General features: G+C 42.8%; 1 protein-coding gene across 1 annotated transcript; it reads right to left on the bottom strand.

Annotated features, from left to right (window-relative positions):
• Positions 1-3,587: 3,587 nt before the first annotated feature.
• On the bottom strand, positions 3,588-8,301 carry LOC103540947 (follicle stimulating hormone subunit beta). The gene is made up of 5 exons (XM_070624602.1): positions 8,205-8,301; positions 7,930-8,014; positions 7,648-7,838; positions 6,790-6,975; positions 3,588-5,232 (listed from the first exon to the last, which is right to left on the bottom strand). The coding sequence occupies exons 4-5, from the start codon at positions 6,946-6,948 to the stop codon at positions 5,002-5,004; spliced, it is 390 nt and encodes a 129-aa protein (XP_070480703.1). The 5' UTR covers positions 6,949-6,975; positions 7,648-7,838; positions 7,930-8,014; positions 8,205-8,301; the 3' UTR covers positions 3,588-5,001.
• Positions 8,302-14,610: the final 6,309 nt, after the last annotated feature.

Raw genomic sequence — 14,610 nt, 5'->3', positions numbered from 1 at the left:
TCCTCCATTTAGAACCACCTCCTTCTCTCTCCAAAGATCTCGGCTATCCCCGAGTCCAGTTCCAGGCCCCTGATTTCCAGATGATACAGTTCTCCCCATCATTCCAGATGTGGCTTCTCACGGGCTGCCAACCCATGAACTAAAGAAAGACAAGTTACCTGTCTCATCCCTGTCCACTCAGTATTCAATGATGAAGTCGGGACACTGCCACACAATAGCAATATTCACAATAACACTTCCATTCATAGAAAGGAAGAGTAGGAGCAACAGCTCACTGGATTAAGCAGTGATCAAACCCTGCTAGGCAAGCTTTATGAAATCCTTCTTTCTTGACAGTGGAGGAAGTTTTTTAATTAGAGCAACATTCCTTCTTTGTTCATTGTTTTCTGTAGCTCCTGGCTCCATCAGCTAGAGGGTTCTTCCACATCCATTATCCTCCACCGCCACGTTTGAAGTAGGTGGTGGACAGTTGCCCTCCTTGGGGGGTTGTATAGGTTTAGTAGCTTACTTCCTGCTTATCAATTTGGGGGCCCAAAGGTTGTTTGAACAATCAAAGACAATTTTAGTCTTGTCTCTTGGTTTTCTTGGCAATCATCTCCCTCAAAAACTTTCACTCAGTTCCTGGTGCCTGTGAACACATCTGATGTTCCCTTCCTAAACATGATTATCACTCCTGATATATGCTTTTTGCTTCCTCACGACTTAATGGTTCTACCCTGACACTATCCTAGATAAAAGGCCCGGGTGGGAAGGCCACACCCTAAATCTGTCTTTCCCTCAGGGCTGAATCTTAATGGATGTTGTTCCTCAAATCCATCTTTCTCTTACTATTTGGGATCAAGAAGCAATAGGCTTGTATGTAGTATCAAGCCTCCAAATTCCTGACCTTTTCCCTTCCCTTTCATGTCTATTTGCAAACAAGCCATCTTTTTAACAACTAGGAAGTACCAGCCAACTTTTTTAACGTTTAGACTGTTTGCAAACCTTTTCCTTAGAGCATGAGTTGGCAAACTTATTCTGTAAAGGTCTAGATTGTAAATATTTTAGACTTTGTGGCCCATACAGCCTTTGTCACAGCCACTGACTTCTGCCGTTGTAGTGCACAAACAGCCGTAGACGATACGGAGACAAATGGATGTGGCTGTGTTCCAGTGAAATTTATTTTAAAAAAGGAGGACCAGATTTGGCCTACGGCCATAATTTCCTGGCCCCTGCTTGCTATAACGCTAAAGGCTCAGTGGGCACGTGGTTGGCCTTCATGGTTTCACAGGTGAAAATTTTACTCTGATTATCACTTTTATTCTGTTGCACAACCACTAAGCCAATGCAATATTTGGTAAGTTTTTTGTTAGTGCAGCCTTCCACTTCCAGTACCAATCGATGTATTAATTAAAATATTGTACTTTTCCCCTATCAGATAAACCCAGAAACGTCAGCATCTTAACCTGGTGGATGTTTTCTTTGTTGATGTGATGTCCATCCAGCTTGCTATAAAGGGTTGTTGGTGCTGGAGCACGCTACTCCTTGTAGATGGACATTCAGCTGTTAGAGCAAGAGAATGGAAATCACCTATGAGAGGGTTTTATGTGCCAGGTATGGAAATGTTTCATAGGACTTCTGCTCACATTCTGTTGACTGGAACATGGGCATACCTGACTCTCAGGAAAGCTGGGAAATGTCATCCAGCTTTACAGCCAGGAAGAAGTAGGCACAGATCTCGGTGAGCACACTGAATTCTCTGCCTCAGACCCTAAGTGAATATTAATGACTGAGGCTTTGCACACTAGCTGTGTGACTAGGCTCAGGACCCCTTTCACATTTCTTATAGGCATAAAATCAGAATTAAATGTACAAATTACATAAAGACGCCATGTTATCAAGCACTTTAAATGTCTACAAGAATATAATAAATACCTGGATAACCCTTTCTCAGATTTATATACATTAACGTTATACCACATTCGTGACTCGGATTTATTTTAAGATATAAAACATGATATAGTTTGAGGCTCCCTAAGTTCTTCCTTCCAATTCCATTTCTCTTTCTCTTCTGTCACTATCATGAACCAGTGTTTATTAATCTTACGCTCTAGCATCACTTTTTTTATCACTAGAATTTGGTACTGCTCACTTTTCTGACCAGTTTACAGTCATAGACAGCCAAATCTCTTGTGAGATGAAAGGCATGGCATTCTGGTTAAACCATTCCAGGAGCGGGAGGCACAAAATCCTCCCTCAACTCTCATAACTAGTGTCCAGGGACAGCAGCCTCTTGAGGGTAGAGAAGAGGGAGATATGAAGGTAGAGAGGTAATCACAGGTCAGGCCATCATGGGACTCAAGGGTTGCTGAAGGGTTATATTCTGAAAACAATGGGGAGCCCCATTTATTATTAGGCACACTCAAAGTTGTACTTTAGAAGGATAATTCCTGTAGCTATGTGAGGACTGCCCACAGCTGGGACAGACCCTCGCCATAATGCTGGGGAGAGACAGTATGGGCTTTCACTGAAATGGTGGCCCCTGTTCTTGGCATGGACCTGGAGGGCTCACAAGTGTTCTTTCTTGCTGCTTCCAAAAGGATTGCCCTCCAGTTTGGCCTAGGGGTGCCTCAAGCAGAAGCTGCTGATGCTTTCTAGCATTTTGACCTGGACCTTTTTAGCTAAGTGGTAAAAAGTCTCTCTCCGTCAGGACTGTAGCTCTTCTGCTGGACTCCCAAGCACCTTACATGCATCATATTTTCTAATCTTCACAGCAGCCCTGGGTGGTAGTTACCATTTTTACTCCATTTAACAAGTGAGGACAGTGAGGCCCAAAGAGGCTGAATAGCTTATCTGAGATTCCTGGGAAGAGCCTGAGCGGGATTGTTTTTAACTGATGTCTGACTCACCATCTTGCCACATTACCAGTCTCAGGGCACAACAGCTACTGTTTATTGAGGAATTGCTATGTCCCAGGCACAGTTCTAAGCCCTTTCCGTGTATTATTCCAGTTAATCATCAACAGAGCCCCCCGAGGCAGACAGTATTCTCATCCTCATTTTATAGTTGAGGGAACTGAGGTCCAGAGAATTTAAGAAACTTGTTCAAGATGACACGTCTGGTCAAGACGATTAAGCCAACCTAGCACTGGAGCCAGTGCTCTGTACCACGTCTGATGGGAAGGCAATTATTTGATTTCCAAGAGTATAGGGAGAAGGAAAAGGCTATGTTATAGTTTAAAGCATCTTACTACATGTTGTGTAATATAGCCCTAATTTCAGTGTCTCAAAATATCGTAGAGAATATAGCTTTAAGCCACACTCAACGCCAGATTTGAACGGACATGGCCGATTATCAATACCTACAATTTTGCTTCGGTCCTTGGCCAAAATGACTTCTTAGTGTGGCAGAGTCATCACTGCAGGGCTGGGTTGGGAGCTGGAAAGGCAGGGTTCTAATCCTGGTCCTGCCATGAACAGTCTCTGTGATCCTGGGCGGGTCGCTTTACATGCTTGGGCTCTGGTTTCCTCATCTCAAAAATTCAAGAAATGGACTAGAGAGTCTTCAGTGTCCCCACCCGCTCTGTGATCCTCTCTTTGCTTTTCTTTCCCATGACATCAGAAAATGACTTCAAAAAGTGACAGAAAATTTAAATAAAGAAATACTTTTAGAAATGAATCCAAATTATTTTTAATATTTCCAAAGGTGGAGACAGGTAATATTTACAGAAACACTAGGAATTATATTTTGAGATTCTTTCTACAAATGTTATAAAAATACACACATGTAAGTCACCTGCTTGTACGCGAAAAAATTCCTTCTGGTGGCTAGCATCGTTATTAAAAAACAAGATTTAAATACATTAGTTAAACAATATGAGCGTGAAACAAGTGCATAAGCAGGAAGGGTAAATCTTTAAAAGAAATCAACTCGTGAAATAGTTTCAGTATATACCCTCTTGAGAGAAATCACAGATTTCGGAGAACATGGACAGACAAAAAAGAAGACTGATACAGAGAGGATTCTAGAAAACAGCAGGTTTTTTTTTTCCTCTCGTGGCTAATTCTTTCTAAAGGAGCTATTTCTTTACACAAATATATTGTGGATAAATGTAAATGTGCTTATTAAGTTGTCATAATTGCTTTCAAACCTTTTTCAAATCAAACTCTCTCCAAAGGAGTGGATCCAAGCTTGGGGCGCAGGGTGACAGTTTTTTCTGCTTCCCAAAGGGTTTTGCAGGAGCCTGACAGCGTTTATTCAATTTGTTTAATGATAGACTAGATGTGGGCTAATTTCCACAGGCCCACATTAACATTGCTAGCTTTTGCCCTTAACCAAAGGGCGTGATGGTAATAGCTGGGAAATCTTAACTTCCGTCTGCACCGAGCAGTTCAGAGAGAAGCACCCTGTCTCCGTACTCCGAGTGACAGAGGAGAGCCGAGGGGGAACTGAGGCCTCCACTTCTTGGACTGGCTGGCGTTGCTGAGGGCAACCAGCCGCAAACATCCTCTCACAGAGTTTTCCTACGCCTGCCTTTCAATCTTACTTCCCTTAAGGAAGCCGCTGTTGAGTTTCTTACTAAAATCCAGGCACGGTGCTAGGCATTGAGGCTACAGTCATGAAGAGGATGCTAGCTCTTGAGGGCTCAAGAGTCCAGCACAACAATGCTGCAGCTCTTACCTTCAACCACTAGCCTCTCATGTCACCCCTCTGAGCCTACGTACCCCCATCTCTAAGAGGAGAGGATTGCCTGAGAGGATTTCTAAGATTATAAAGCAGGAAAGCAGTCACGTAAAGTAAGATTGAATAAAACTTGTGGAGCCAGGCCTAGGACACAGGGTTAAGTGGTGACAGGCTCCCGCTCCTGCCCTCAGTTCCTGCAGCTCCCGCTCTGCCAGGAGAGCAGAGGTCAGCAGGGTCTCCCACAGCTGTTTGCAACCTGAGCACATGGGACACACACAGACATTTTGGGTATCTTGGTCCTTCAGGACAAGGGCAGGCAGCCCACAATGTCAGCGCTCTTTATTCCTTCATGTCACCGAAGGAGCAGTAGCTGGGCCCCAGACCTCGCACGGTGCAGTCAGTGCTGTCGCTGTTACATTTGCCACAGTGACATGCAGTGGCCACCGGGTACGTGTACAGGGAGTCCGCGTGGTGAGCACAGCCAGGCACTTTCACTGTCTCGTACACCAGCTCCTTGAAGGTGCATGTTTTCTGGATGTTGGGCCGGGCTGGGTCCTTGTACACCAGGTCCTGAGGAGTTTAGGAAGGAGAACCTTAGGTTACAATATTCTGGAAGTTTCTGTTTACTTAATCAAAATGCAACAGGCATTTAATTCTGCTTGTTGTAAGATGTACCCATTACAGCTCACTCATGGAATTCTAACCAAGCAAACGTGGTCTCATGAACGACCTTCATGCTCTACCACGTTTCTTGTTTGTTCTGGAAATCTTAGGGAAAATATCAGTCATTCCTCTTCCTACTCCTTATGTCTGTATCAAAATATTAGTTATTTTTCGAACTGTAGAGAAACTTTGATTAGAAAAGAAACTTCGATAGAGAAAAGTGATGAAAAGGGAAATACGACAGAAATTTTAAGTCAACTTTTTGTACTTAGTCAAAAGCTGTATTAATGATACCTTGAACCGTAAAACACTGAAGTTTAATTTCTCAGAAAATGTTTCCAAATACATTGTCCCTGTGTGTTTATAAAAAGTGAAAAAAAGGCATGATACGAAATGTTAATGCTTAGCTTAACATGCCTGTAAAGGCTCACATAGGACTGTAAGTATTCCACTGTCTTGTAGACATTTTCTCCCCTTAAATGCGGTATATTTTGTGGGGCTCTCACGTGCTTTGCATATAAGAACTTTTAATCCAGGCAGAACAGGTTTGTTCCAACACTTTCTAGTGAGAAAATTATCTGCACTGAGGGAAGAAATTGTTGCTGCCGTATAATTTACTTCACTATCGTGCTGCCAAGTATATATCCTAAGAAGGTGCAATAAATCGTGCAATAAGCAGAGTTTGATCACTCATTTACCACCCGGTGAAGTATATTTCATTAAAAAGTTGCTATTTTTAATTTCAGTTTATAGAATGAAATTCTGCATAGATAACCAGGTGCTATAGGGAAAAAAATGAAAGAAAACAAAGTAGAAACTGCCCCTCTACCTGGATGAATGCAAAGAAGCTGTGCGCATACAAGCTAGCAGTATCGCGCCTCTGTGCCCTGCTTTTCTCAATGGGATGAAGAGCTGAGCGGGTTTGCTAATCATTTTGTTTCTAACTGTCAGAAGGGGTTGCTGGTGTTCCCAGGCTGCTTGTTGGCATTTGTATTCTGGCGGGCCAAGAAGACAATTTTTATAATGTGGCCCTTTATGTTTTTATGTGTCTTGGAAACATATTTTGGTACTATCCCTATTGCAAGATATGGCTTCAATTGCAGAAATTGGCTTTTTGGAAATATTGTAGATCTTCTATCATTAAATATATGTGTATTTATGTGTTTATCTCTCTGTATGTAAAATCTAGCATAGAACTACTCTTTTTTTGCAAAAGCAGAGTTGGCATATTACCATATTGATCAGATCAAATCTGAGACTTCCCTGAGTTTCCCTTCATCAAATCCATGCCCGGACATCTAACTGACGTCATCACAATCAACCCCAATCACAACATAGACGCTGTTGGCTAAGGGACTCAAGTCTGTCATTCAGGAGAGACAGAATATTGGCAAAGTAGGAATCAGGGCAAGTTGCCTCGTCCGGACTCTCAGTACCCTCACATCAGCAAGGCCGAGTCCCTACCCGGGTGTAGCAGTAGCCCGCACACCAGGTGGTGTTGATGCTTATGCAGAAGCCACATTCCTCCTTCTCCACGGCGATGGTGATGTTGGTCAGCTCACAGCTATTGCAGCAGACTGCTTTCCAGCAACAGAAAAGGAAACAAAACTGGACTGACTTCATCTTGGGCTGGAAGCGAACAATTAAGGCCTATGAGAAACCGAAAACCAAAGACTTACGATCATTGTATAAGCTGACCAAACCAAAAATACTGGGTTTACCCATCCTCCCCAGTCACATTTTGCTCCAGCAAGTTTTTTCTTTCCTTTTTCTTCTCTTTGCTTCTCTGTTTCCCGAACAAACATTTCTTCTTATCCTTCTCTTCCTTTATGTTTTTTTTTGTCAAAGTATAAACACATTAGAGGTCAAAACTGCAATATGATGGTTTAAGCAAAGCAGTATTTGAAGAGCAGGCATTGCTGCCGACGGTGTGAAAGTGGTCACTTTGAAGCAAGTAATTGTGATCATCATATTTGTCCCTTCATTGTCATTTTTAAAGATTATTTTGGTTTAAAAAGAAAATTGTGTAGTGCTAAATTAGTTCACCATTTTTAGTATCTCATAAATATTATCATTTACTTTTGCCTGCGTTTGTTTTAAACAGGACCGTTTCAGAGGCCAGGTGAATCGGTCTATGTAAAGCCCATTGCTTGCTAACGATGATTATGCTGTATTAACCATGTTTAAGAAACCAGATTGACAAGCACAAATCCCCTACCTACCGGCAGTTGAAAAGTTCTGGATTTGCTCTTCAGATCCTGAAAAATCTGTAATTTCAAAAATAGTTGTCACCACTTGATAGTTAGAGATGCCGCGACTCACCTGTGGTCAGCTGCCTTGTCTGAGGAAAGCTGTGGTGTGAGTCGGGTCTCAGTTCACCTTTTATACAAAATCGTGTGCAACCAAATAACACCTTGTGGATTTGTCGGGTATTAATGAGGCCCGTGTTAGTCCAAACAGCTGTAAGAGGATCGGTGTTGACAGACGGGGAGATCAAGTCTTCCTGAAATAGTCTAAACGCAGTCGATCGGGAAAAAGAACGTTACCAGAGACGGTGATTTTGTACAAATTACATTTGGTATGGGAGCACACCCACTCCTTTACCTTGTCAAGTTAAATGTGATGCTAGATTTTTCTTTTGTATCTTTAACAGGGGGAATTCAGAATCATTTCCAAATATTGCTTTAGCCTGTTGAGGAGGTGCGTGAAAAAGACATGGTTAATAAGTTGCTCTGAGAACCGACTGAAAACTGTAAGGGAAAAAACAAACAAACAGAAAGTCTTTTATGATCTGACTCCTATCTAAAGTGTAAACCATATTTCTCTTTACTTCCCACATCTAGATCCCTAATCTCAACGGTTATTCTTTGGTGCTTTACTTGTAATTCTCTAAGTGTTCTTCTGATCCATTTCTCCAGATCTCTGCATGAGCAATGTTCGTCCTGCCTGAAATGTCCTTGCTTCCTCCCTGTGTCCCCCAGGGCCATTCCCACCCCTGGCAAATTTCTCAACCTTCAACACTCACCTGCCAGAATGTAGGCCGGGAGACGGAGGAGAGCTGTAATCGCCGCCTTCTGTTTGTAATCATTTGTGCACCTCTGTTTCTCCCAGTAGACTACCAGCTCGTTGGAGACTGGGGTTGATTTGTTTAACAAAAATGTGTTAATCAAGCAGTATGGCTGAAGAAAAGGAGCCGTGTTGGAAACATTAGGACACACTGTCAGAGATGTAACAGGAGTCAAATCACGTAGGACCTTTTAGGTCAATGTAAGGACTGGTTTTTACTCAATGTGAGATGGGATGAATTGCAGGATTTTGAGTAGAGGAGTGACACGATCCCATTCAGTCTAAAAGGATCCCTCAGGCTGCTGTGTTGCTAATCTAGAGGAACAAAGGTGGAAACAGGAAGAACTATTAGACGCCATTACAGCAACTTGGGTGACATTTTATATTTGTTCAGACTAGTGTGGTAGCAATGGAGGTAGCAAGACATGATCTGACTCTGGATATATTTTCAAAGTAGAGCTAACAGAATTTTCTGATGGATGGATGTTGAGTGTGAGAAAAAAAGAGTCAAGGATGACTCTAAAGATTCTGGTCTGAGTAACTTGCAAGATAAACTTGCTGGCAACTGAAATGGGATGGCTGTAAATGGAGTAAGTTGTGGGAAAAGACAAGGAGTCTAGCATGGACATGTTGAGCTAGAGTTGTCTATAAGATATCTAAGTAGAATGCTGAATCTGAACTTTGGGAGAAATATGCTGGCTGAAGATATAAATTTGGGAGTCATTGACATGAGCCTAGAAGAGATTACCAATGAAGTGGATGTAGATAGAGAAGATAAAATGACCAAAAGTTGAGTCTGGGATACTCCAACATTAAGAGATCAAGGATAAGATGAAAGCTTTTTTTTCTTTTTCCAAAGAAAACTGAAAGGGCCATTGAAGAAAGAAGGGACTGGAGAAAACGTGGTGTCCCAGAGGCCAAGTAAAGAGAGTGTGTCAAGAAGGAGTGAGTGACAAGTGTGCCAAATGCTGCTGACAGGTAACATAAGATAAGGACCATGAATTGCACAATACCTGTGGCAGTGTAAAGGTCCCTAGTGTACTTGGCTAGAGAAGTTCCTTTGGAGTGAGCAGAACAGAACCCTGATTGGTGTGTGTTTAAGTGATTGGGAAGAGATGAATAAAAAATAAGTTGACTATAGGCAACTTTTCCCAGAAGTTTTGATACAAAGATGAACAAAGAAATGAGTGATTTGGTAAAAAGTGGAAGTGGGGTAAAGATAATTTTCTTTTGATTTTTATGTTTTAAGATGGGAGAAATAGCTACATGTGTGTGTGGTGATGCAAATTATTGAGAGTAAAACATGATGATGTTGGAGGAAGAGGAGAAGTTCTTGAGTAGGTGAGAAGAGATGGGTTTTAGGGCACAAGTAGAGGGACTGGCTTTAGACAGGAGGATGGAGAGTTATCCTGTTATCAGACAGGAGTCAGAGCTTGTAGGCGCAGATGCTGTGGGTGGGGAGGTGTGGTGGGTGCAGAAGATGGTGGGTAGTAGGTGTGGTCAGTGGTAGGTGCGGTAGGTCTGTGCAAGTTTGCCTCTGATTAATTTCACTTCCCCAGTAAAGTAGGAAGTAAGGTCATCATCTGAGAATAAGGATGGTGGATGAATTGCTGAGGGTTTGTTCAGAGAAAAAAAGATTTGAATCACTGTCTGAGACTGAGAGAGGGACTGAGTTAGCAGTGGGTTAGGCATTGTATAATTGCGTACCAGCATTAAGGGCCCACTTGATGTTTACGGTAAGAAATTTAACATGAGACCACTCAGCCTGGATGTGCATTTTTCGTCTGCCCAATTTAACAGCAGGATTTCAGGCCCATAGGTGACAATAGTTGGATTCTCTAGGGTTATGATTCTCTCAAATATGTGATGAAGATAAAACAGCAAAGCACTGGGAACTGTAAGTACTAATTCACCATTTACGGAGGTGACATCTGGAATGTAGAAATGTTTTGAAATCTGTTAATAATGGACAATTAAGCATGTCAAAGTTATAGAATAAATAATTAAATTTCTTATAATACATACTAAATGAAATATATTCATGATTTCTAGAAAATTGGAAGTCCTTTCAATATTTCTAAAAGAATACTAACAATGTTATGACTATTAGCTACACCTTGTATTGTGAAATTAACTCTTTTTATGTTATCTATGTGTTTTCACAAAGTATATTTACGTGAATATATGTGAACTTATGTGTTTTAATGGCTAATGTAGTGCAGTTGTATTAATTTCTTACATATTCACTTCAAAATATTAACAGCTCCATTTTATCCAGCACCCACTATGCCCCAGACACTTAACTGAACACTTGGAATACATGGTCACATATAATCGTCACAATAGCTGTTTAAAGCAGGTACTATGTCCGCTCTTCGAGAGGTGGGAAAACAGGATCAATGACTTGCCTAAGACTATGGAAGCTGGAAGCAGCAAGGCTGGGGTCGTATCCGGGTCTGTTTGGCTCCAAAGCAGCGGGCTACCCGTTGAGCTGTGCTGACCTCAGTGGTTTCTAATTCTCACCAGTCCCATTACTTGGAGAGGGACCGAGACAGAGACAGAAGCCATCCACAATCTGGGCAGATATTCCAAATGCTCGTGTTTATACTTCCATCCACATTTAGGTTAGAGGTCCCTCCAAATAACTCTATTTTCCTTGGCCTGTCACGAGGCCACTCATTCTCCCAATTCCATGCCTCTTACAGCCTAATTTATCTGATTAGCATATTTCCTAGTTAGGTGCCATTGCTCTCACGGAGGTTGTTGAAATGTTTTATTGATGAAAACTTAGAGATCTTTCTTGTTCACCTTTGTGTCCCTAATAGGAATAGTGTTTCCAATACACAGGAGGCATGAATACACTTTTGTTGAACAAACTGTGAAACATCTGCTCCAGTTTGCTGCTGTGCTGTGCTGGTCCACAGGCTGCTTGTGCCCTGGTGCGTTCCTTGCTCTCCCCTGGCCTGCTCTCTGTTTTGTGAGGAAAGGACTCCGTGGCTGCCTTTCCCAAGCTGCCCTGCCTGCAGGCTTTTGCCTCTGTGCAGGGAGGTTGGAGAGCGAGAGGCAGGAAGTCGGAGTATTTCTCTCCTTACACTCTTCTTTTCTGAGCAGTAGCTGCATCTTCTCCCTGGGTCCAGGTCGCAGCAGACAGCACCTCCCTCCGTGTTTCCAGCTTTGGTGAGGAAACCTGTGGCGGCTTGAACTTCTGCCGGGTGGTCTCACCTCTGGCTCTGGAAACCCCACACGTGTCCCTCCAAGCCTGACGTAAATGGGGCTCCCGGCTGTTGCTGGTCCATGGCTTGCCTCGCTTCCCCGTCTGGCTTCTCAGCAATCCTAACACTTGGGTCATCAATTCCCTGGATTAGATTCCCTCTGTTTTACGTATAGGAGAGGCTTCTGTTTCCCTGGTTGGAGTCTGACAGATCACACTGAGCTTTATTTCTAGCTGTCTATTGTGCGGTTTAGTGTGGTAATACTAACTCAATATTTAACAAACTGTTGAATGTTATCCGGGGGGACCCTATGTCAAATTCTCATTTTACTGGCTTGAAGCACCTCCCCACTTCCCAAAATCACATGCGTTGTTTCCCTCCTCCTTGTGGGGAAAAAGTTCTCTTCCCTAGGCCCGAGGTATGTTTCTCACCTCCTTTCCATCTGGGCTACGCCTACAAGCGAGTCTACAGGCTTCCTGTCCGCGAAGGCGCTCCCCGCTCCGCTGTGCACAGGCTCCCCCACTCACCCTCGGCCCAGCATTCTCTGTCCTGGGCGTCCCCAGTTCCCAGAGCCCGCCTCGGCGTGAGCGCTCGTCACAGTGTGTTTGACGTGCACACGGACTTTTCTCAAGAATTCTGTGACCCACCATCGTCAACTGCATGCAGACCCCTAGAATTTCCACCTGGATATACACTTAATGACCTCCTTTCATTCATAAAGAATTTTTTCCAAATCATTCCTTTATGTTCAGGTTTAAAAATAGGAAATTTAATACCTGTGCTCATGTCTTGATGAATTACCTGCCCCTTCCGTGGTCTGGTCTCCTTTCTTCTTTTTATTTTGCCCATGTGATGTTTGTAATGTAAATTTAAAAAAACGTTTAATACATTTAATTTTCTTTTTAATTTAAATTTATCCATTTGAGTCACTTAAATTTATTTTAATTATTTAGATTTATTTCCTTTTTTAAATTACAAAGTAATATATAAAATATATGCTGTACTATTTCCATAGAAAGGGCTAAATTGTTATTAAGTTTTTACCCTATATTACCCAATGGTTGTTTACAGCTGCACCGTCCAGTGTGGTAGCCACTGGCCACGTGTGGCTATCAGGCACTTCAAATGCAACTAGTCCGCAGTCAGATGCACTGTGAGTGTAAAATACACACTGGATTTCAAAGGCAAAACAAGAGAGCATGGGAACTGAGGGCTGCCCCGTGGCTGAGCAGTTAAGTTCACGCTGTGCTTCGGGAGCCCACAGCAGCCCAGGGTTTTGCAGGTTCGGATCCTGGGCACAGACCTAGTACTGCTCATCAAGCCACGCTGAGGCGACGTCCCACATGCCACAACCAGAAGGACCCACAACTAAAAACTATACCACTATGTACTGGGGGGCTTTGGGGAGAAGGAGGAAAAATAAAATCTTTAAAAAAAAAAAGAAAGCATGAAAACTCTCTCAATGATTTTTGTATTGATTACATTGAAATGAAATTATTTTGGATAGATTAGGCCAAATAAAATATGTTATTAAGTCTCACCTATTCCTTTTACTTTAAAAATACTTTAAAATGATTGCTAGAAATTTTTCTTTTTTTTTGAGGAAGATTGGCCCTGAGCTAACATCCGTGCCCATCTTCCTCTCCTTTATATGTGGGACGCCTACACAGCATTGCTTGCCAAGCAGTGCCATGCCCGCACCTGGGATCCGAACCAGCGAAGCCCAGGCGGCCGAAGCGGAACGTGCTAACTTAACTGCTGTGCTACTGGGTCGGCCCCTGCTAGAAAATTTTAAATCACATGAGTGGCTTGCATTATATTTCTGTTGGACAGCGCTAGTTAGAACTTGCCAGCTAATGAGAAAATTTGCAGAGGCCACAAGACCTGCTTACTGGTCCAATGTCTGGCCCTTGTGGATTACACGCCTGGCTGGGTCAACTGATACAACCGTGAAAAATAATAAGGTGAAGAGCCCACTGGTTGCCAATGTCGACTAGTGTGAAGACAGTGATGTACTTTCTATTTCTTAGCGAGGGGGTCAGGAGGGTCAGTCTTTGTCTTAGCAGGTCAACTTCTTGTTCTCGTCCACTGGGGCAGTCAGATGGAACTTTATTTCATCAGATGAGACAGTAACACACTGTGAACAACAAAACGAAATCTAATGCTCATCTGTTGCATTTGCTTTTCCTCAGAGCAAGATGGAGCAAAGTGGCACAGAGTTCTCCTGATAGGAACTCGTTGAAAAGGAGAAATGGCACTCAGAATATTCCATGTAGTGTTCCAGTAACAAGTCAGTACGTCTGGTGTCAGTCAACTGATAACGCATGAAGCTAAAAATATTTCCTGGGCTTTACAGCAATTACATCTCCGATGGAGTAGCATTCAGTAAATACTTATGGATTTGATTTTTGTTTTGATGCTGGTTGGCACGTTTCTAGAAACTAAAGCATAACGCACTAAGAATGGGCTGCACATCCAAGTAACTGACAATTATGGATGCTTGACGGGGGCTGTGCTGAAAAGATAGTGATCTACTGACGGGCTGGCAGTTATCCCCAGCACAAAGTGCAGACTGCAGTTCTTTTTACATCTTTTTGTTTTAGGAAGGAGCACCTCATATATATGTACACACGTATACAAAGAGACGTAGGTAGAAAACATGATGTAACTGTTTATGGAAACGGTTTGCTTTCACAGCCTCCTTAAGCTCAGGCGTGTCCTTTAGGAAAGTGGTGTCTTCCTCATTTCACAGAGCACAAACCTTTCCTGAGCACTTACTCTGCATCAGTCACTGTGCTCAGTGTGCACATGCATGACACCACCGAGTGTTCTCAACAGCCTTATGAGGAACATGCATTGCTATCCACACATTACAAATAAAGGAATGAGGGTCAGAGTGGTGCATTAAGATGCACAGTGTCACAGTAAGCAAGTAGCAGGGCATCAACTCCAGACCATGCAAGGAGACTCCAGAGCCCCTGGTACTTTTCCTTCAGTCACAAAGCTA

Source organism: Equus przewalskii, chromosome 6, assembly GCF_037783145.1.
Source record: "Equus przewalskii isolate Varuska chromosome 6, EquPr2, whole genome shotgun sequence".
NCBI lineage: Eukaryota > Metazoa > Chordata > Mammalia > Perissodactyla > Equidae > Equus > Equus przewalskii.
The sequence above is the reverse complement of the archived record's forward strand: the minus strand, read 5'-3'. Positions and strand labels throughout refer to the sequence as shown.

Excerpts from the sequence above, each read along its gene's own strand:
- LOC103540947 (XM_070624602.1), bottom strand. The coding sequence starts at position 6,948 with ATGAAGTCAGTCCAGTTTTGTTTCCTTTTCTGTTGCTGGAAAGCAGTC. Across the intron at positions 5,233-6,789 it reads CGGGCTACTGCTACACCCGG|GACCTGGTGTACAAGGACCC; the intron begins GTAGGGACTCGG and ends TAAACTCCTCAG.